Source organism: Pseudopodoces humilis, chromosome 1 (genome assembly GCF_049639895.1).
Source record: "Pseudopodoces humilis isolate 2021_Gansu_Grassland_sample_001 chromosome 1, ASM4963989v1, whole genome shotgun sequence".
NCBI classification, from domain to species: Eukaryota; Metazoa; Chordata; class Aves; order Passeriformes; family Paridae; genus Pseudopodoces; species Pseudopodoces humilis.
In genome coordinates, this window is record NC_142200.1 from 117674885 (window position 1) to 117698675 (window position 23791).

The window sequence follows — 23791 nt, forward strand, 5'->3', positions numbered from 1 at the left end:
GGAGATAAGAAAAATTTGCTCTGTACTTCAGTAGGCTGTAAAAGACATATTCGCTACTAAACCTTAAAAAGCAGCTTGGGAGGAAGGGTAGCCTATTTAATCAAAGGGATTCAACCCCTGATTAACACTGAAGGTGTGTCTCTGTATAAGGTGAAGAAGCACTGAATTACCTACTAACACCTCCCAAATGCAATGAAAAATTTGATTGCTCTCCTAAACAAAGAGGTTGTAGGAAAGGATTGGATGGATGGGAGTCCATCAAGGTGTACTTAAAGTTGCTACAGCCAGATGACTGTACTCAAATGTGTCATTCATATGAGATTTTAGGCTGAAAAATAAATTTCAGAGAGGGTGTAGCATTACAATTTGGGCAGATAAAAACTGGTGAGCTGCAATCCCTGCAGCTGGAGAGAGGCAACTTAAATCAGAGTGAGTGGGCAGTTATTGGCAGATTCCCTTTCTGTAGTCCCAGATAAGCAGGGGACACTGTCTTGCAAATCCAGGTTGCTGCAGATCCTGGAAAATTTGTTGAGCTCCCCTTAGAGCAGTGTTTAAAAATGGCACTGTCCTCTGAATGCAGCTGAGTTTTAGGAATAGAATGCTTAGGGTTGAGAGGAACCTTGAAGATCATGTAGTTCCAACCCCTGCAGGGACACTTGCTGCTAGACCACACCACTCAGAACCCCATCCAACCTGGCCTTGAACACCTTCAGGGATGAGGCATCCACAGCTTCTCTGGGCAACCTGTTCCAGTGCCTCACCACCCTCACAGTAAAGAACTTTTTCCTAATACCTAATCTAAACCTAGATTTTTAAAGTAAAGCTGTCTCAAGAATGAAAGGTGGAGAGTAGAACCCAAAACCACAAAGGTAGCACTGAAGAAGAAAGGAGGAAGCCCCACCTTCTTAAAATTTTGAAGTTATATGAGTAATCAGAAAAGGTTTTTTACCTCACATGTTTTACAAAATTAAATTTTCATGGATTGGACAGGAGATATATGTATGAAGAGCTAAATCTCCTCAGTTTTAAGCTTTCTTATCCCCAGTGTCCAAACTGCTGACAAGTTGGCCTGATACACTATAGTCACGGAGAAAAAAGACATTTTATTATTTAAATATAATATCAGTATTGAAAAACAGAAGGGATAAAATACATTACACTTAAAGATGAAAATAGATTTGAAATCTCACTCTCTTATATAATCTCCATAATCTAGAAACATGGTACCCTGGTGTCACTAAGAGCAGTTGAGAGCTGGGACAGACCATGTTCTTTCCTTATCAGTTGAACAGAAAGAGTTAAACAGAAGATCAAAGAACCTCAGATGAGACCAAAAAAAAAAAAGAACTGAAAAGCTGTCAGACAAATCATAAAAATACACTACATAAAATACATAAGCAACAAAAAAGAGAGGAAAAATGTTTGCATTAACCCAACAACAGTCAGTGCAGAAAGTCAGTTTGGAAAGCTTAAGTGGTTGGCTTATTGTGGTGTATTGTGCAAGTAATAATTCACAGTAAAACTCTTTGATTCATAAAATTAAATTTGAAACAATGGTATAAAGGTTAAATAGCTTTAAGAGGAAAATAGTTTGTAGTAAAATATATAAGGGTTATTATCTTCCATTAATACTATCTTAATTTACTGATCAATGCAAATTCACGTAAAGGGAAACATAGATACAAATGTTTGCAGCTGTTAGACTGTGAAATACTGGCTGTTAACTTACTGCTTACCTTGTTAAGACTACCATAAATACAAATTATTAATGATAATGATTAATCTTTTTTTTTTTCCCCTCTTCACTTAGAAAAAGGCTGCAGAGAAGAAAATATCAAGAGTTGAAACCATGAGACAGAAGATTCACAAAAGATATTACAACAATATCTGCTTGGACATGATATCAGCTATCAACCCCATGCAAAGCACATATACAGGACAGGAAACTCAGCTTGTGCTTTCAAGTAACTGAATTAAATGTGAGTTTGTCCCAAAAACAAATTTTCTCCAACTCTATGTTCTGAAAATTGTATATATTTTTCTCTCTGGAAGCAACTACAAGATTGTGTTTATCCAACCTTACACTAGAGTACAGAATGAACACTCATGCGGAATGAAGAAATTATACAACTGTAATAACCAGCTATTCATGATTATTAATATATTAGGACAACAATAGTAAATAATTAAAAAGATGCTTCTGTTTGAGAAAAATATCAAACTGAAAGGCAAATTATTTTGTCCTAGACTATAACTTAATTCACAGAACTGGTAACAAATAGCTCCTTCTGCAGCAATATGACCCCATTACCTCTCTAAAGTCACCTAGCATATTCTTTAAAATTTTATATTTAACTTTTTAGCCTCTGTGTCACATGGGGCAGCAGGCAATTTATTTCTCATACTCTCTTGATAGATTGCCAAATTAATCCATCTTGTTGGAAAAAAACCAACAAAAAACCACACAGAAATATAGGCAAGATTCAATCAATGAAAAACTCAATTAAACTTCTAAATCCATGATTTTTTAATTAGTTCCATAATGGATTTACATATATCAAACAATATATATATTTTTTTAATTTTTTTTTTTTTAGAAATAGTATACACTGTTACTTTGGGTTAGCATCAAATAGACTCTGGACCCCCTTTATTTATAGAAAACCGAAGCTGATTCTGAATGAACCTGCCTGTGTGGCTAAGACCAGAGTTGAGACCAAGCATCGAGGCTTTTTTTTTCTGATAGAATATGCATTAAGGGAACATCATTTGCAGATGTTCTTTATCCAGTTAGATTCCCTGGCTTCTCACTATCTCTGCTCACATGAGGCATGGCCAAAACAAACAAGCTGTCCATTGCTCAGCAAAGTGCGTTTGATGGTGCCGCATGGATGGGAGGCCTCCAAAGCAGTGGTTCTCAGCATTCCAGCTGATTAGCCCTTCTAATTGGCTCTGCCTCCTCCCATCCCAGGATCTTCTCACAATAAATCTAGCTAGCAATAGATGCATAAAATTCAGTATAAAGGAAGTACCATGGAGATGATGTGAAAGTAACATTTCTTTTCAAGCTGCATTCCTAGCATAGAAGACTAGAGTCTATTTCCTCTTGGCAGCTGTAGAATGTAAACAATCTTTTCTGGTCATCTTGCTGCTTGATCATCTGTTTTTATGTGGTTTATACCCTGTCTCATCAAGAACAAGTATTAGGATGGAAAGCACAAGATGAAATAAACAAGTTGGGCTGTCCTGGTGCTCCTTAAAGTATTAAAACCTCTCAAGGACAGCTCACATGCCCACTTTGGGCATCAGAACTGGGAGCAGAAAGGTAAATCTTGTCAGGGATTTCTTACCTTAGCATGTACATATACACCACATACACACTTCTAAAGACCATGCAGAAACTATCGCTCAAAGATTGTGTTACCACAGGATCCCAAGAGTTTTTCAATGCTTCATATTTCTTCCTATGGCAGTTTGTAAATCGCCTTTTTAACTTTTAAAACTTTTTAACAGGCTTCTGTAGAGGTACAAGTGGTCCTTTTAGGTTTAACATCTGTTGCAGTTATCCAAAATTACTAAGGCCTGAAGTTCTCAGCCAATGCAATTACCTTTATTTCTCTGTCTGTATAAAAGGCCAGAGCAAGTCATAGACTCTTTGAGAGAGCTGGAGAAGAAAAAGTCAATGCTTCAGATAAACTGCAGAGTCTCCTGTATTTGGAGTTATTTGAGATTATTGCAAGATTGTCAAAGTACAGGTAATGTTTAATACAGCTCTGAAACCTAGCTGTCTACTAAATAAAAGCTTCTTTAGATAACTCAGGTTTCTTGTTTTTTTAAATGAGATATAGAAGTCTTCCACTTTCAAACAGGCTCCTTTAAACAAACATAGTTTACTATTAAACCATTGTGAAAAGGCTGAGCCAGTTTACTTGATTCTCTAAAGCTCTTCAAGTAAAATAAAAGTATTTTCTCAATAGAAGTTTGCAGCCTGGAAAGCTCGATTTCAAATAAAAGATGCAGAGCAAGTATTTATAAATTAAATATCTTCAACTAAAAAGACACATTTTTTAGCTTAAGAAAAGCAAGAGACAGATGCAATGGTACACAAGCCATACAGGAAGCTCCTGTGAAACCTAGGGCAAACTTGCCTCCACAGGAATCTCCACAGAGCAGTATTATCAGAAATGGAATTTCTATGTTTCTTCCTTTTTAAAGCGATTTCCTTTAAACACATTATATATTCCAATGCAATTCACCCATGAATGTATCTGTCAATTACAGTAAACCTATGAAAACTGCTGTTTATTTCAGAGAACAGGTTTTTTCACAGAACTATGTCTTCATTACATGCATTACTAACAGGCAGAATGATTGCATGTGAGTTCAATATAACAACTTAAGAGTTTGCATTTTTGATTCCCTGTACCTCTTGTATTTTTCACTTGTTTATTTGGAAAGCTGATACACATAAATATTGAATGACTTGACATGAAAAGTGAATCAAATTGAGTAATATCTAACTTTCTAAAAGATTGAACAGACTCATGGAGTTTTTAAATATTACTTCTATGGAGGGTATTTGATGTATGTTTGCAGTTCTGTTTAAATAAAAATGCAACAACTTGTCTATAAAATTCCTTCCCCACTTCATCAATCTTTTTAATTTTCCTGATTTTCAGCATGCAGACAAGAGGCAAGGATAAAGGAAGGGATGTTCAAAGTATTTATAAAACAGAAAGAGATATTTAGAAATTTAAGCATCAGACCAATGTCACAGAGCTGTTTACCATACTTACGCATTCAGTTCATGCAGCTTGGTAACTGTGAAGTGAGTACTTCACACACACACAAAAAAAAAGGATAAAAAAACGGATAAATCTTCTCTCTACTTTGGATTTCAAGCCTGGGAGTTGGCATGACAACCCCAAGCAAGTAGTCAAGTCAGGCACTGACTGAGAGTAAGAAACTGAAAGAAACCATCAGAAGCATATAAAAACCGTGAATACAGAGAACTACTAGGAAAAAAAATTATAAAGTGTGGACATTACAGAGCTTTAGAGATGAGGGCACTATCACAAATATTGCAACTGTGTCCCTGCATAGCAGTAGGCAGAATATCATATAGCTGAGGTGGTGACTAGCTGTTTCTCCAGCACATAAAAAGATTGTGCTACTCTAGGCAAAACTCCAGCTCTGCTGTGTGCCAACAGAAATAGCTGAGCAGGCTGCACAAGAGCAGCTTCAACGGCTAGTGGCGACACATAAAGAGCTTATTAATCTTCCTTTATTGTCAAAGCAAGTTTAATTTCCAGAAAATACGTATTTATATCTAAATCAAAGGAAAGAATTCAGAAGGGTGTAAAAATGAAGGATATCTGACATTTGTAAAAAATAAAGAGGAGGGGGAAAAAAAAGAGAAAAAAACAGTAAAAGATAAAGTTTACTGAACAAGAGGAAATCTTCATAGCTATGGTAGGATAGACTATTCTGCACCTTCCTCTGCAAATGTTTTCAGGTTTTGTTTGTTACCACAGTATTTTGAGAGAATGAATTCTCTTCTATCTCCAACTGACATATGAATTGGTAGTAGAGCAACAACCCTACTTCACAACACTGTACGTAGCCTTGGATTGGCCTCAGAAACAATTCTCTTCTTATACAGTGGCATCATTGTCATGTGTGAGGACAATTGAAGTTAGATTAGCCAACAGGAGAAATATTCAGTCCCATATTTTACATATTTTCTTATCCAAGTACATTTTTTTAATAGCCCGTTTCAACTGAAATAGTGACCTAAAGTTGTTTGCACACAATTACAATCTTGTTTCTTGTCTTTTTTTCCCCCCAGGAACTTGGTTATTATTGCATGTTTGTCCATTGATTAAAGTCTGCACATTTTTATTCTACCTCTTAAATACAGACATAGCTGTAGGATAATGTATATTTTATTCTTTAGCCTAGCAACTACATTTTCTGATGCCAGAACCAGGACATTTAATAGGAGTAAGACCAAAGACTCTCACTTTTACTAAGTTAGAGGACAAACTGACCTCACCACCAGTGGCTTTGCTTTCATGAGATGCCTAAAGCTGAAGGAGTCCAAGCATCCCACTTTCTGTTTATTCTACTGGTGGACTTGACAACACTGTAATGATAAAAAAAGAAGAATTTTCATTGAGATGGGGAGGTTTGAATGATTCTCTAACAAGACATAAATATTTACAGCCTTAATGGCCAAAGGATGGGAATTCTTACATTCCTTCTGGTTCAGATATTTATTCCCTAAGCTATTAATACAATTATTCTTTTGATTTGAGTTTAGTAATTTTAAGTTTCAAATTTCTAAATCTATGATGTTCACAATTGATTATGACCTAATATAAAACTACACTGTTCATTATTAGCATAATCATTTCCCAAAGGTGTAACACTTCTTCTACACACAAATTATATTTCACACGATATTTCAAGTATGAAAATAAGAAGTAACAGCCCAAGGAGGAAGGTTTTATTTACTTCATAGAATCATAAAATGCTTAGGGTTGGAAGGGACTTTGAGGATCATCGAGTTCCAACCCCAATGCCATGGGCAGGGAGATTTTCCACTAGAGCAGGTTGCTCAGAGCCCCATCCAACCCAGCCTTGAATATTTCCAGGGATGGGGAGTCCACAGCCTCTCTGGGCAACCTCTTCCAGTGCCTCATCATAATACCTGACCTAAACCAAGGTTTTTCAAGTAAAGGTGACTCAAGAAGACAAGATGGAGAGAATTCCAAAACACAAAGCTGTTCTTAACACAGGAACACTGTGGAAGAAAGGAGGAAGTCCTCCCACCTTAAAATTTTGAAGCAATGCAAGAAATCAGATAAGTTTTTTTTCCACTTCACAATGGTTTAAAGCGGCTCAGTCTTTTATTAGAAATTTTAATAATGTGCTTAAACAATTCTATCACTACATACAGTGTATACATTTAATACATGCTTTCACTGTAATTCCTGCTGAATGTTAAAGCCCTCGTGTCATGGCAATTATACAGGATGAAGTTCCTGGGAATTCTAAATTAATGACTTCCTTCAGATACACTCTTATTCTACAGCATGAACAAAATTATAACTGAAAAGTTGCAACTTTTCTGCACCTTTCTTACTACATTTCAACCCTTGAACATGCTAATGCTACCTAATATTACCATTAGGGAAAAAAATACTAATTTTGTTGAATACACTTCATTTTTATCATAATTTGACCTCATACATAACTCAATCTAGCCAGGTTGCAGAAGATTTTTAAATATTTACGGGAAGGATTGAGTTGCATGTTGATGTACCAGCACTTTAACTCGTGTAAGGAAAAGCCTGTAATGTATTGCAAATAATGCCAGCTGAAGATCTGGCCCATAATGTAGTGTATATTCAGTTTAACAGAGGAGTCACTGAGGCAGAAAAATCATTAAAAATCAAATATTCTGTGCTTACTGCACTTTCCCCTAAGAAAAGTGCATGTATGTTATACTTACTACAGGCACGTGTCTATTGTTTCATTTGAGATTCTAGCTAAAAAAGTATTTTTTTAAAGACCAGTTTCCACACATTTAGACTGGACAGCACTGGGTTGTGTTACACAAGTTCCCTGGTGGCACTACTGTTTACCTTCTTCTCTCACATGGCCTGTACAATCAACAGTAGGCCAGCTATTAGGAAGTCACTGCAATATAAAAATATTTATGAAATACCAAGGACAGTCAAATAATCAATTTACAGTAAGAAACAGCAGAGCAGAATGATGGAATTCCTCAACAAGTAACCTGAAAATACCATTAAAATATAAATCTACAAGATTCTCCCCTTAAGTTGGAGCTCTCCTTTCTGCCCCTATTCACTTCCTCTGCCTCTGAAGCCAAGTTTCTGAACCTGCATTGATTAAGAATGAGATACCTGTAACATGATATGCTTGCAGTGATCCTATAGATTGCTGTTAACAAGCAGTCCATCACAAATGTGGTTTTTATTAAGTTTTATTACTTTCAGGATGTTAATTTTGGTACGGGCTTATTTTCCTAATTTTATGCAAAACCCCTACCCATGATGTAAAACAAACGGTGCTGGGGAGGTGGAAAAAAAATACAAGTGAGCTAAAATAGCATTGCTAGAACAATGCTGAATATTTAAATATTCAGCATTAATCTGAAATAGGGGTTTTTTTGGAAATTTTAATTTGGCAATGACCAATTGAAGAAGGCAGAAGCCTTGATAGACAGAAGCCCTATCAAGACTCTTTGACATTATTCATATTGCACAAGGCTACAGAGATATAAACTATATTATATATGACAATAGAAATTAATATTCTAAATCCAGTGTGCTACATGAGAAATATGTAAGAGTTCTTAATCAAAGAAAACTCTTACTTGAGAATATAACCCAAATCCAAGTAACTTCAGACTTCTCAGAAGATGGTGAATTTCACACAGGATCATCAGTTATCACATGAAAACTAGAAAAAGGACAACACTGTTCTTCACAATCTGATATGGAAAACAAAGAGTTACTTAGTTATTTAGATCTTTTATTTTATAATCTATGAAGAGAATTGTAGTACTCCAGGGACTACAGAGGACTTCAAATGTTAAGAACTTTGATTAACAATAAAAAAAAAAAAAATCACATTAAAATATTCTATAATTCTAAAAGTTAAACATCTTAAAAAATTACAGAATTTAGTTTGCCTTTATACCTTGTCAGCATTTATGTACATATATATTTCCATACACCCTGATATTAAGTTCTTTATGAAGGAAGTAGAGATCTTGGCTTAGTGGCATGAAAATTCAAAGCCTTGAAGAGGTTGCTATGAGCAGGACATGAGAATCAAATTGTACAGGAGACATGGACTGTAAGGTTTAAGGAGAAAAAAAAATAAAATTGAGTCCAAATACTTAAATGTTTCCATGGAGTAGCAGTTTCTATCTCTATCACAGATCAACACACAACCCCCACAAGTTTAGAGTCCTTCATTTGATGGTTGTATAATTTGAAACATCTGGAAAACCTGATTTTCAAAAGGAGTGACCTCTAAATTAAAGGTGGAAGTTCAGTTAGCAGAAGCTACATACTAAATATTTAAATACTACATAAATGATTACTATAAACCAGGTGATGAGCCTCTCAGTTTAGGCACTCAAAAATTATTGAGCTCTGCTTCTCAGTTAACCACCCAAAAATTAAAAGTAATTCTGGTTTTGTCAGCATGTTTTTAAGATAAAACTTCTTACAGTGGTGAAAACTACAGACATGCACATTAAATCAGCTTATATATCCTCTTCTGCTACTGAAACTGCTGTAGCACTCATCATTCTTATTGCTCTCCCTGCCTACATTCTCTCTTCACCATATCTTTCTTGTGATTATGAATTACTTTTTTTCCTTAGATTATTTGTTTAATTAATTGTGATCTCTGACCCTACCCTCCAATATCTGCAGCTCCTCCTCTGTGCAAAATTGCCAGTAAATTAAATAAGAACTTTCTATTCCATCATCCAGATTTTTAATGATAGATAATAATGCACAGCAGGGGATAAATCCTTGAAGAACCAAAGCTGATAAACCTGCCAAGTTATAAAGCAAATACCAACACAGATCAGTTTTAAGTCTTCCAGCCACATTTAGTCCCACTTTAGAATATTATCATCTACCCTATGTGTTCTCAGACCCTGAGAATATGAGAGTAGCTTCTTATTTATGTTAGATGTTCTTACAGCTCTTTCATCACCAGCTCTATACATTCAACTACATGTCACAGCAAGCCTTTCCTTTGTCCACAATTACAGACAATATCATACATATACTCTTGTTTGGAGCCAACTGCAACATATTCAGCTAAAGTAACATGTACCTCAACAGAATGGAGTATAATGGAACACTACAAATAAATCCACCATTTTAAACAAGTCTCAGCTACAGCATGGGCAGCAGCTTTGATCCAGTATCACATTTCATCATGTGGCATTAAGTACTGTGTAATCAAAATGCAAATATTTATAAAAATAAAAGAATGTAAGGGCCACAATGCTTTTGCTTCCACTTCAATTTTCTAGGTCCCCTCATTTTAATTAGAAATGTTTTGAAAAACTCTACAAACACTTTATCAAGGTTCTTACATAAATTAAGACAGGCTGCACAGAAAACTCTCAAAACAGGATTAAAAATATGTATGTGTCTGCTTCAAAGGCTCATTGTCTACAGCATTAAGGCAAAATGTTTATGTTTCTCCCACTAAACATATATCCATAAGTCATATATAAATAAATTCTCAGTGCTTCAGATGGAAGGGTTATATAGCACTGCCTTACTGCCCATATTCATTAAAAACTATGATTCTTGGTATGTGGTACCAAATATAGCAAAAATGTGGTATTAAGAAAAAGTGACAAACGCTTGGAGATTTTTCAGTTAAATCTAGAGTTTTCACTGTTTATATATGACAAAGATGTAAAAGTTAGTGATGGGGGTTGAATGAAATGGCCTGAAGTGATTTCAAACTGAGCATAATTTTAAGCATATGAAACTCTCTTCAGGCACTAAATAGATTTCATCTGGAGTTGGTGTAGATTTCTATCACTCATATCCAATAAAGAGTAATTAAAACAGAGATGAGACAGATTGGCATCTGGGAATCAAGGGAATCAAGAGCCTATTTCTCTATGGTAGCCTAAACCAGCTTGGACTGTTTATCATAGCAGAACAGCCTGAAGAGACAGGACTGGGCTCTCCATAAATATCAGAACACTAAATGCCAAAGATAAGTAAAGGGGTTTTTTTAAATTAAAAGGTAATTAAGACCCTCAGGAAGAAATGCATACTAAATAGGAAGAAGTTATATCAGAAATTGGAAGGTTGCCTACTAGAACCAGAATGTTCTCATTCTTCCAGTATAAGCAAAAGGAGCAAAAAACTGAAATAATTTCTCAAAAAGATGTGAACAAGCTCATATGACTCACTTTGATAGCACAGGACTAAAACTGATGACCCAGTCAGTCTTTCTAATCAAAATTTTGTTATGCTTGAATGGTTTCTTAAAAAACATCTAGGACTTGAGGCCAGATATTTATTTATGAAAACATACAAGCACATGGGTCTAATAATGTCAAAGGTAGGCTGATTCACTCCAGGGTCTAGTACATAGTTTTCAATTATTTAAATTTCTTTAAGTGGGGAGCACATACTGATGACCATTTTTTGATAGGGATAACTCTCAAGCTAAGTAGGTGTTTTGTTGTGCCTGCATCCATGAACAAGCAAGAACCAATTGGGGTTGTGAAAGTTGAGGGAAACCTTAGCTGCAATGACTAAAGCATTGTGGAGTTTAAAATCCTGAGTCAAGTGAGCAAGATAAATTTTAAAAATTACTATCTTGGCCTTCAAGAAGGCAGATCTTGCCTTGTTCAGGGACCTGTATGGCAGGACACATGGAATACTACCATGAAGGACAACAGGTCCAAGAAGAGCTGGCTGATTTTCAAGGGCAACATGATCAAAACACAAGAATGGTCCTTCCTGACACTCAGGAAAACATGAAAGGACGGAAGAAGACCAGAGGAGATGGACAATACAACTTGAAGAAAGAAAGACACTTTCTGAGCAGGGAGGCATGTAGATATGAGAACCGAAGCTCAGCAGAAGCCAAAACTACCTAGAGATATGAAAATGAAAAATTAGGAGGGTTTCAGTACCAGCAGCAAAGAAAAAAAAAAAAAAAAGTCTAAAGAAGAGGTGATACCACTGCTTAACAGGGCAGTGGATCTAGTGATAAATGAAATGGAAAATCTGATGTATTAAGTGCCTTTGGTTTCTGTTTTAATTGGCAAATTTTTTTTCTTAGGTGTCCCAGCTCCTTCAAGTTAACCTATAGGAGTAAAGCATTGCCCACAACAATGATCAAATCAGAAACCACTGAAGCTAATTCTGTAAATACAAGTCCATGGGCCTAGAAAGGCTGATTGCATTGCAAGGCTGCTCTCCACTGTCTTCAAAAGATAATGGGAATTGTGGGAGGTCCCAATGACTGGAAAAAGGCCATCTTTAAGGAGAGCAATGAGGAACCAGGCCACCACGTGCCACTCAGCCTTGCCTCTGGTCCTAGGAAGGTTCTGGAGAAAGCCTTCTGAGATGTCATTTCTGAGCACATAAAGGACAAAAAGGTGACTGAAAACACCCAGTGTGGATTCATTGAGGATAAACTGGGTCTAACTAACCTAAATACCTCAAAGGATGAGTAATACAAGATGTTTCATTTTAGCAGAGCCATCAAGAGTGTCCTGTAATATCACTATAGCAACATTGGTGAGACACAGGCTAAGTAAGTGGATAAAGGGAAAATCAGTTGTATTCTCATACAAATTGTGTTCTGATCAGTAATACTAAGTCCAGTTGGTGGCCAGTTACTATGGTTATGCCTCAGATATCAAAATTGTGTCTTTATCTACTCTTTAACATCATTTAATTCTCTTCCACATCCTTATTAACCATCAGCAGAATGGGACAGGGTGCACATTCTGCAGAGTCATGGATGATGATACATGAGGGAGCACCCTATATGCTGGAGGGCAAGGGTGATCTTCAGAGGGACCTCAAATGACTGAAGGAAAGAGACAACTGAATGTTCTTGAAACTGAACAAAGGCAAATGCAAAGTCACTGGACAGTGTATTTGACTTCTGAATACCTACAAGAATGGAGATTCCACAGCTCCCTGGTGAAATCTGTGCCAGTGCTCCATCACTCTCACAGTTCAGAAGTGGTTCTTGATGTTCATACAGAGCCTCCAGTTTAAGCCCACTGCCTCTAGTCACTGGGCACTACCTAAATGCAGCTGGCTCCATCCTCTCTGCACCCTACCTTCAAGTATTGCCCTGCCTTGATGAGATCCCCCTGAACCCTCTCTTCTCTAGGCTGCACTTCCAGCATTCTCAGCCTGTCCTGATACAATGGACGTTTCAGTCATTCCAGTCCCTTAATCCTTTTAGCGGCCTTGGGATTTTTGGTTGCCCCAGCACAGGAACAACAGCATTGACCTATGGAAGAAAGTACAATGGAGACCCACAAATAGTCACAAGGCTGAAGTTCCCCAGAGGATGAGGAGTGACTCAAAGAAAAGGATTTGTTTAGCTGTAAGAGAGCTCTGCTGTCTTCAGCTATCTAATGGGAGACACCATGATCCTCCACCCTTGGAGAGCTGCCAGAGCCCTGAGCAACCAGATCTAGTTGGAAGACTGGACTAAGTGGCACTGAGCAATCCCTTCTAACCTGATACAGGAGAAGTGTATCAAACAGTGTTTTCTATTTTTCTGCATATCTATCAGACCGTGTTTTACCACTTAGTAATAGAAGTACCAGTTTAAGTGGCATTTAAGTTTTTTTTCCTGCTACATAAACACAAGGTTTTTTTCTGCTACAGTCTCTCCAAATCATGGGATGATAGGAACAGAACAGAGCATCTATCACACTAAAAACATGTCAAGGGTATTAACCACTATGAAAGAGATTGCTATAAGCACACATACCCTTTTATGGGTAAAGAGAAGAAGAAAATGTTTGCAAGAACACTTGCCTGATTTGTTACCCCATTATGGAAAAACTGATCTAACAATACTGCAAAGATTGGATATATAAACACATAGATAACCATGTGAAAGAATTGTAGACACTGCAACAGTTAATTGGCCCTGCATAAACTACATATGTATTTGTTTTACATAAATTACACCACTCTTATCGTGACACAAGTAGGGTTCTCTCCTTTCTTACCACCACAGATGCTGAACCATGCAGAAAGTATGTACTTCCATTAAGGAGTTTCCATTTCTCTCTCAGGAAAGAAATGCTGGACAAAGCCAAATATGTCAGCTAAATAATTGCTTGGACTTTTGCAACTATAATTCAGTGAATGTCACCTCTGAAAATTATACATACAGGCAGATATCACTGCACAGAAGAACACAACACCTAACTCTCCGTTTATTGTTATGAAATACTGATACTACAGCAACATCATCCACTGCTCAATGTGCATTTAAATGTATAGATAGAGCCGACTGATTTTCACTTGCAGAGAGTCCATGTGAGTACAGTGAGTACAGTGTACTGAGGAATTAGCTACAACAGTTTTCACACAGTTCAGGCAGGGAAACTCCAAAAAAACAGATCTGAAATTATTTGGTAGGTAAACTGATATGCACAAAGGAAGAAATTGCTGTAATCAACACAAAGTCCTGGAACCACCTGCCCACAGGAAGCCAAAGAGGCACATCCTACATATATGAAGTCCAGTGGGGTTTGATTGCTTGACAAAGCACGCACACAATGGTAAATGCATGTCTAGACTGGTATCATATGTCAAAAAACCACAAATACTTTACTCAGATGTTTATTCTGAAAAGATTGAAGATATTTGAAGCAGAGTTTTGTCGGCCACAGACTTCTATGGATGATAGCAGCAGATATCTATAAAACATCTGCTAGATTTCATCCTGTGGAGCTGAACAGGCACGTAATATTAACTGCTGGCCTGGGAGTCATGCTTTATTCCTGAAGAACTGGATGCAGCCAGTGACATTTCATTACACACAAACCATGGTATCAGGAAAATGTTTAGTTAAAATTTTAATTATTTACAGTAAGCACAACCAACCTAAATTACACAATATAGGTGAACTGTTCATGCAAGTCTTAAGAAAAAAGCACTTTTGGCACTAAAATTCTCCTATTTTTCATACACTTTAGTGTTTGTATTACATACATACATATATATACACCACTGACATATGGAATATTAAAAAAACTGGTGACTACTTAAAAGAATCTTTAATCCATGGGCTGTAGGAGCTACTAACAAAGATGGTGTATGAACCATTTTTTTTATTATTTTACAATGCTCCTCAAGATTTTTATCTCTTTGAAAAGCAAAAATAACTATAAAAGCTATTATTCATAACTTTATACATAATGTTATATACATAACATTATATATTCATACAGTGATATTTCATCAGCTAGAAAATAGGAATGGTGTAGTATCTTCATTTTTCTTTGTTCTTACTTCAGGGGAACTTGGCATGACTCATGGAGTAATGTTGTATACAACAGCTTCCTATGACAGTGTAAATCAAATAACTTCAAATTAAGTTCTTATATTGTAACCAACTAAACATACTGATATATCAACTTACAGAAATTTTATTAGTTTTAAAGGGGAATTCTGACACTAAGGTTGAATAAAATTTCTATGAAGCCAGTTAGTTTGGTGAGAAGGTTCAAAGCTGACACTTCCAGAAACATTTTTTACAAGTTGAGATGAAAACATTTGTTAAGTGCAGTGGACAGAAAAATCGTATAGACCAATGAAAATATTCCTCTTTTCAGATTTAGCTCCAGATAACTAGTTACCATTCCTGGCAGCTGCATAAATCAGATACCAGCCCTTAAACTTACCAGTCCAGCACCAGTTATTTTATTCTGGAGTCAAGAAAGATTAATTTTATTTAATGTAAATTTCTCATCTGGGCATTGCCACAGTCAGTATATGCTGGGATAGACTACATTGAGCATGCTGCTTGTTTCACTCCATTTTGCATTCTGCCTACATACATGTTCACTTTCAGTCACCGGTCCTCTCACCAGTGCCTAAAAACTTACTTGAAAAAAAAACCAACAACCAAACCAAAAAAAGAAAATCAGAGGTATTAGATGGAACAAACATATGGTTACCATTTAGCCATTAAACAATACCTTATTTAAGGTCAGTTTCCTCATAATTATCATAGAAATAGATATGTCTCTGTGGAAAGATGGTATTTCTGATCACGCTATTTTTTTCTTGGCCCTTCAAAGTCCTCCAAATTCAAATCTTAACCATGAAGGTATATTTTAAGGTAGCCTTTAAAGCTTTTAAGAATAGGTTACTTCTAATTCTAATCCTCTACCCAGTTTTATTGTAGGTGGATTTATGCTTTTTCAGGTTGGGGTATAAAAAGATTACTGCTTCTCAATCATGCATTAAAATTTTATTGTGCTTGGATAAGGAAACAAGAACTGCAGCAATGGGAAAGTTCCTCTTCCAAAGTAGGAAAACAAATGTGGCATCTTTCATCTCAACAACTGTGTTTCTAACGTATTTTGAATATTAAACATCCTACTTGAATTAATAAAAAGAAAAAAAATCCATTGCGATTGTTTGTTTTGTTTCTGGTATAAAATATTTTCAGTGTGAGAGCAAGTGTGTGATGAATTGTCTTCCTAAGAATCACTAGTTCATTTTTCTTATTAATTCCTGCCACTTATAATTCCCCAAACACAATGAAAATAATCATACTGACTAAGTTTCAGAAGGCATAAATAAAAAGCAATACATAAGACAAAAATCTGATTTAACTTTTAGTATTTGCAATGACATGACTAGGAAAAGATCTATGGTGCTTCTGCAGGAAGGACAGTTAATAAATTGCCTTTATAAGCTTAGCCATGTTTCAAAAGAATAACCCAAAGGAACAGAAAATAAGCATACCATTATACAGAATGGTTTAATGGTTTTCTAAAATTCCACTATTTAAAGTACACCCCAGTTAAGCAAACATGTCACTAGTTAGTTAGTCTTTGCTCAGAATTAAAGAAAACTTTCAGAGCCAGGATGCCGTTCCCTGAACCATGGGGGCTTCAAAAACGAGGAAAGAAACATGGAATCTTTGCAGGAGAAAATCATACCTCTACTTTTTCCTGAATACTAGACATGATGTGATGTACTGAAAAGAAAAAAAGTGAAAAATTAGTCAATAAGGAAGAGACTTAGCTAAAAGGTCTGGATTCTTAACCCATGGTCATTTGAAACATGAATAAATGCTAGATGGGTTTGGAAAATGAATGAAAAAGGCTAGCAAAAAGTTCTTTTTGTGAAACTTACTCAGACTGATTTCAGGAAAAAACATTTTACTAATGAAGCATGTTCAAAATACAGCAGTTACAAATAATTTAAACAGAAACTTTCTAATTTATTCAAGATGTAAACAAGTCTTTTGAGTCCACATTCAGAAAGCATCAACAATTTAGGACACAAATTTAAGACAAGGTAAGCTGAGAACAGGCCCATTTGATGCCAAGGTTTCTTCAGGACCAAATCAGTTAGAGCAAAGTAACATTAAAGCAGACAGCAGAGCCTCACCACAAAGTGCCACTCATGCTACCAGCTCATGTTGACATGGCCACTAAAACAAAGCTCCCACAAAAGCTATCTAAATTCTGCCTTTTGGTAAGAGAAAGAAGCAGGTCTTGTGAGACAGCTTTAGTCCAGAAATGTATTCTAAGCATGTGCAGTTGCATACAAGTTCATGTACTAACAGCTTACAACATATTTATTAAATTTGCAACACGTTAGTGTCTGGTCATTACCTTCTTTCCCTCATCATCCTCGGATATCTTATATACCCTAAATATTTAGGCATTTCCTCCTGCTCTTAGGCATTTATTTACTCGATTGGTGACATCTCAGAAAAACAGAGAATGCCAACGGGAAAGGCAAGTCATTGAAAGGACAGGCACCCATTGTTTCGTTTTCCGAATGCTTTCCAACACCTTCCTTTTGTTCTCAATTTGTGTGCTGTTGAGCAAGAAGAATCTTTAAAACAGGAATTTCTGAAGAACATCTGGATCATTCTGACGAGTCCCTCATGGAGCTGGAGCCATGTTCAATTGCACCCTCACTGGCAGCGTTGTCGGGAACCTACTGGGCAGAACGGTGCGGAGAAAGAATGAAAATTCATTCCCTTATGTACTACAGGAGGCTTAGTCCTCTAATTGTCTTTGCTCAGCACAAAGAAAAGTCCTCAATCCGTGGTAAACCGTAACTATTGCTTTTGGCAGGTTTCTAAACACAAGGGGGAAAAAAAAAAAAAGCGATGGGGTGGGCAGACGATGTCTAGTTTACTTCTGTTCCCTTCCCCCTCCCCGATGAGCAGCTCTATCTGCAACCCATGTGGCTGGGAGGCAGCCACAGCCGGTTCCAATTCCTACTTTCCCACTCTGCGCCCCTGCTCGCTGCCGGGGCTGAGCCCAGCCAGGACCGGCCGCGGGCTTCCTCCCCCCGCCGCGCCGTCCTCCCTCTCCCCCGCTCCATCCGATCCTCCGGTCCCCCAGGGCACAGTGTGGGAAGTACGAATTTCCGCTGGGTTTTCTCGGCAACTTTCGGAGCTCGTCTTTCTCCCGCTCCCCGCTCCGCCCGCCGCCCCCCTGCCGTCCCCTCCCCGCCCGTCCCCTCCGCCCCTGGGAGAGCCGGCGGAGCAGCCGCACCGCTCCGCAGCCCGCCCGCCCCCCGCGGCAGCGCCGGCTCCGCCACCGCCGCCCCGCGGGCCGCGAGGGGCGGCAGAGCCCGGCCGGCGGCCCCGGCAGCGCTCCCGGCCGGCTCGGGCGAGCCCATGGTGCCGGGCACCGAGACCTGCAGCCGCCGCCGCCGCCGCGCCCGCCTGCCCGGTGCGGAGCTCAGCCCGGCGCGGAGCAGAGGAGGGGCCCATTAGCAGCCGCGGAGGAGGCGGAGGGGATGCCGGAGAGACACAAAGCCGGCGGGGGAAGCAGCCCACGGCTCGTCCCGGGATGGGGGCGCCGCGCCGGGTCCGCCTGATGGTGCTGCCGCGGGTGCTCTGGGGCTCCGTCCCCCTCATCCTCCTGCTGCTGCCCGCGGCCGAGCCCATCTGCCCCGAGCCATGCGACTGCCAGCAGCACCAGCACCTTCTCTGCACCAACCGGGGCCTGCGCTCCGTGCCCAAGACTGCCGAGCCGCAGGATATCCTCACCTACAGCCTCGGGGGCAACTTCATCGCCAACATCTCCGCCTTCGACTTCCACCGCCTGGCAGGGCTCCAGCGCCTGGACCTGCAGTACAACCGGATCCGCTCGCTGCACCCCAAGGCCTTTGAGCGCCTGGAGCGGCTGGAGGAGCTTTACTTGGGCAACAACCTGCTGCCAGCGCTGGCCCCTGGCACGCTCAGAACCCTGGCCAAGCTGCGCATCCTCTACGTGAACGCCAACGAGATCGGCCGTCTCAGCGCTGCCTCCTTCTCCGGCCTCGGCAGCCTTGTCAAGCTGCGACTGGATGGCAATGAGCTGGGCTCGCTGGGCGATTCCACTTTCTCAGGGCTGCCAAACTTACTCTATCTGCACCTGGAGTCCAACCGCATCCGCTGGCTGAGTCGCGGCGCCTTCACTGGCCTGGCCAAGTTGCGCTTTCTCGACCTCTCAGGGAACCAGCAGAGCTCCCTTCGCCACCCAGATATCTTTGGGCCGCTGCGCTCCCTTCACACCCTGCTGCTGGCCAGCAACAGCCTGCGGCAGCTGACGGGGGGGCTCTTCCAGCACCTGCCCGGCTTGGCGAAGCTCTCACTCAGTGGCAACCGACTGTCTCACCTGGCCCCGGATGCTTTCAGGGGGCTGGGCTCCCTAAAGGAGCTGCGCCTGGAGGGGAACCTGCTGAGCCACCTACCTGCCACCCTACTGGAGCCGCTGGACAGCCTGGAGGCACTGGATCTGAGCCGCAATGCACTGACCGCCCTGCACCCGGCCGCCTTCGGCCGCCTCGGCCGCTTGCGGGAGCTCAGCCTGCGCGACAACGCATTGGCCACGCTCCCCGGCGAGCTCTTCGCCTCCAGCCTGGCCCTCTACCGCCTGGAGCTGGAGGGGAATGCCTGGAGCTGCGACTGCCGCCTTCGCGGCCTCAAGCGCTGGCTGGCGGCCTGGCACTCCCAGGGCCGCCTGCTCACCGTCTTCGTGCAGTGCCACCTGCCACCCGCCCTGGCCGGCAAGTACCTCGACTACCTGCAGGATGCCCAGCTGTCGCTGCCGCAGGACGGCGGCCCCTGCCCCGACGGTGCCTCTCCCTCCCCGCCATCCCCCGAGGGACTCGGTGGCAACAACAGCGCAGCGGGGCTGCCCCCAGGGCCACCTCCGGCAGCCTCCACCGCCCGCCTGATGATGGGGGTGCCCATGGCCGCCAGCCCCACGCCGGCACCGCTGCCCAGCGCAGCGGCGTGGCCCCGACGGGCCGGTGCCAACGGGGTTCCGCCGCTGGTGTCCGACCCGTGCGACTTCAACAAGCTGTTCCTGCACAACCTGTCGGTGGAGGCGGTGGGCTCCAGCTGGGTGACGGTGCGCTGGGCCGTGCGGCCGCACCGCAGCCCCCGCCTGCTGGGGCCGGCACGATTCCGCCTCCTCTTCGACCGCTTCGGCGCCGCCGTCAAGTTCCAGCGCTTCGTGTACTTGCCGGAGCGCGGGGAGCCGGCAGCCACGCTGCGGGAGCTCCGCCCGGACACCCCGTACCTCGTCTGCGTCGAGGGCGTCCTGGGCGGCCGCGTGTGCCCGGTGGCGCCGCGGGACCACTGCGCCGGGCTGGTCACGCTGCCCGAGGGCGGCACCGCGGCGGCGGCGGCGGCGGCGGGCGGGCCCCGCGGCCCCGACCAGCAGCTGCTGACGCTGGTGCTGCTGGCGGTGAACGCGCTGCTGCTGCTGGCGGCTCTGGCCGCCTGGGCCGCCCGCCTGCTGCGCAAGAAGGTGCTGGGCCGTCGGCGTCGGAAGGCGGCCCCGGTCCACGTGCGGCAGCTCTACTCCACACGCCGCCCGCTCCGCTCCATGGGCACTGGAGTCTCCGCCGACTTCTCGGGCTTCCAGTCCCACCGGCCGCCCCGCGGCGCCGCCGCCTGCGCCCTCAGCGAGGCCGACCTCATCGAGTTCCCCTGCGAGCGCTTCATGGACAGCGGCGGCGGCCGGCACGGGGACGAGCACCTGCTGCAGCGCTTCGCCGACTGAGGGCCCCGGAGGCCCGGCGGGGGAAGGCGGCCCTCGGCCTGCGGGGCCATGCTGCGGGCCCAGGGGTCGCGGCCTCCGAGGCGCTGCGTTCAGCCGCCCTTAGTGCGGGCCGGGGCTGAGGCTGCCTGTAGGACGGAGTTACCTCTGCCGGGACCTCACCGTTTTGTCAGGAATCATCACTAACCCAAGGAAAAGCCCCGACAGGCGGTAACTGTGCCTTGCCATGAGGAGCAAGCGGCGGGAGCTACTGCCAACAGCAGCTAGTGCCGCCCTTAAGGAAATTTAGAGCTGTTAATTTAAATGTGCTGTTTTACAGGTGGTTTCCTCCGACTGCAAGTTGGGAACAAGTTACAGCGAGCGGCCTGGTCTTGTGTGAGGAGCTTTGAACAGGCCTTTCTAAGGCGCCAGCCCTTCCTAATCAAAAATTTGGATCGAGGGCCATCTTTTAATTGAACTGTGTGCAACTGGAGGGCTGGAAATGTAGGGAGTTTTGCTGAATAGTTTGAAGGCTGTGCCGTTTCAACTCAAACCGAATGTGAGGCAATTTAATGTGCACAAGTGTGCTTTTATACTTTTCTGTAAACGAGAAACAATAATGCAGCTGGTTAATTCTACAGGAATATATTGCTGACACCACTAAGAAAAAACTAACAGATCTTTTGTAGAATGTTTACAAATGAGCTATTTTTAAACTTTTTTTTGAATAAATACTGTTTGGTACTTGTACACGTTAATGTGTGCTGTTGTTGCCTGGGTCCATGATGGTCAGCAGATCGCTGACCCTCACATAATCCATCTTCATTTCTAAATGGGTGGGTGCAGAGGTGAACTAAATAATCATTGGTGCCTTACTTCAGAAACAATAATAGGTGAGAATATTTCAGGAATGTGAAACAATTATCCTAACAGGCAATTCTCTCTTACGCTTAGCCTACTAAAGTTAGAAGCTTTGTGTACCTCACTGTGAAATAAGACATTTTGTGTATTAATCTAGATTATGTGTTTTGTGTAGCTGAGTGAGTAATGCTGGAGTTAAACCCTTATGCAGTAGTATATAATGTTTGAGTTGTTTTGGTTTGTTGGTTGTTGTGGGGTTTTTTAAAATTAGGATTTTGCTTTTGGTTTCTGAGCAATGCTAATCATTTTATGGTCAGTTGCTCTCTATTTCTCAGACTTTTTCCTAAATATTTACAGAATGTGGTTCTGTTATTACAAAATGTGGTGGTTTAGTTTACATTAATAATTCTCTCTGTGTGGTCTACAAATGAGCGAGTTAAAGAGGTCCAAATCAGGATTGCACTTTAAATGCAAATGTTTTAGATGGAGTTTGGTAAATTGTTGAGACCATTGATACAATTTTTGCTCCTTTGAATTTAATGTGCAACCTCAGATGAACTCTTGTGGAACTGAATGGCTTGAAGGAAGCGTTAGTCTACTATGGAGACATTTGTCTCAATATCAAGCATTCATTGCTGACCCGAGGTGTTCGTGACTACAAGTTGTTTATTACCATAATTGCAAGTAAGCAATTTGGGGCTTTTCTCTCTCTCTCTCTCTCTCTCTCTCTCTTTTTTTTTTTTTTTTCCTTTTCATTTTTTCAGATGAACAAGTGTTTACAAAAGATACCATAGTAACTGGTACCTTCAGTTGGAGTTCAGTGACTGAATAGAGAGAAAAGACTTTATGTTCTGAGGGAGAGAGTGTAGAGATCATTTGCCTTAATCTTGGTCTTTTCCATTTAGAAAGAAAAAAAATCAAAGTCTTGTTTCTTGGGTCAGTAGCAAGAAATCCTTTGGGATTCCATTTTGACAGGCTGTAGTTTTCATGAACATCAGGGGCCAAACTTGGTTGTCAGTATATAGATTAAAATTCACTGCAATAGACACAATGTTGTATGGAATTAAAATTGAGGGAATGCAGTATCAGACTTAATTTTTTGTTAAGAATTTTAAATTTCTGTTCTTTTGGACACCTGGGTGCTTTTGGCCATTTATGATTGTGGAATACACCACTGTTTGTTGTTAGAAATGCAGTGGGATTATTGAGTAAAGCTGTGTATCACACTAACGTTAGCTCTATCACTGGATATTCTTCCAATGGGAGATGCATAGATGCTGTACATGGTTATAATCAATTGTCAATAAATCCATTTGCTGAAATAAAATTTGTGTCATACATTGTATCTCATAATGCATCCCTCTTCAATCACAGATCGGCTGTAGCTTCTTCATTTTATGAGCACGAGGACTGTGGACTGTCTCATCATTCTTTCATGTCTTTTCACCATAGGTAATGCTCCCTGTTTTGATTTTAATATGCTTGGACAGTGCAAACAGTAAAATAACTGAAACAGGCGTTAGTTTTGAAACAGGTAGACCATTGTCTCAGGATAGACTGATAAGGTGCTGTTACATCAGTGAACTATTGAACCTTTATGAGGAAAATTAAGAAACAAAGAGTGTTTGGGATCATATCAGTAGTTTATTCTCATTGGAAGTTGCAGTTCTGAGGGGTTTTCATTTTTATCAGGCTAATGATATCAGCATGTCTTTTTCAGCCTATGCATGTTGTTTTAATTAAGAATTCACTGCTTCTATTTGAATTTTTGCAAACATCTGTAGAAATGCAAGAATGAAATGGAACTGGCTTTTTGTTCCAGCATAGGAGAAGTAGATACATTGATCTGCACAACAGCAACAACAAAAAGCTGTTGACTTTTTAAAAGCCACAACTTCTGTAACTCTAGGAATACTTACAGGCTTTGTCTGCAGATATTACTTGCAGCATTTTTGCAGGGAGGGAACTGTACTAGCAGGTGGTTGAGGAAAGAAATGTCCTTTGAATGTGACCTTTGAATGACTGAAAAATGTGAATATAACATGGCTCTGTTTTTACCAGTAGTATTTGTATGTATTTGGGTCCTTTTTAAAGTAAGCTCCTTTCTAAAGGATGACT

At 41.1% G+C, this 23791-nt stretch overlaps 1 protein-coding gene across 1 annotated transcript; it reads left to right on the top strand.

Annotated features, from left to right (window-relative positions):
• The first annotated feature begins 18508 nt into the window (after nucleotides 1-18508).
• TRIL (TLR4 interactor with leucine rich repeats) lies at nucleotides 18509-23000 on the top strand. The gene is made up of 2 exons (XM_005518916.3): nucleotides 18509-21043; nucleotides 21153-23000. The coding sequence occupies exon 1, from the start codon at nucleotides 18632-18634 to the stop codon at nucleotides 20834-20836; it is 2205 nt and encodes a 734-aa protein (XP_005518973.2). The 5' UTR covers nucleotides 18509-18631; the 3' UTR covers nucleotides 20837-21043; nucleotides 21153-23000.
• The last annotated feature ends 791 nt before the right edge of the window (nucleotides 23001-23791 follow it).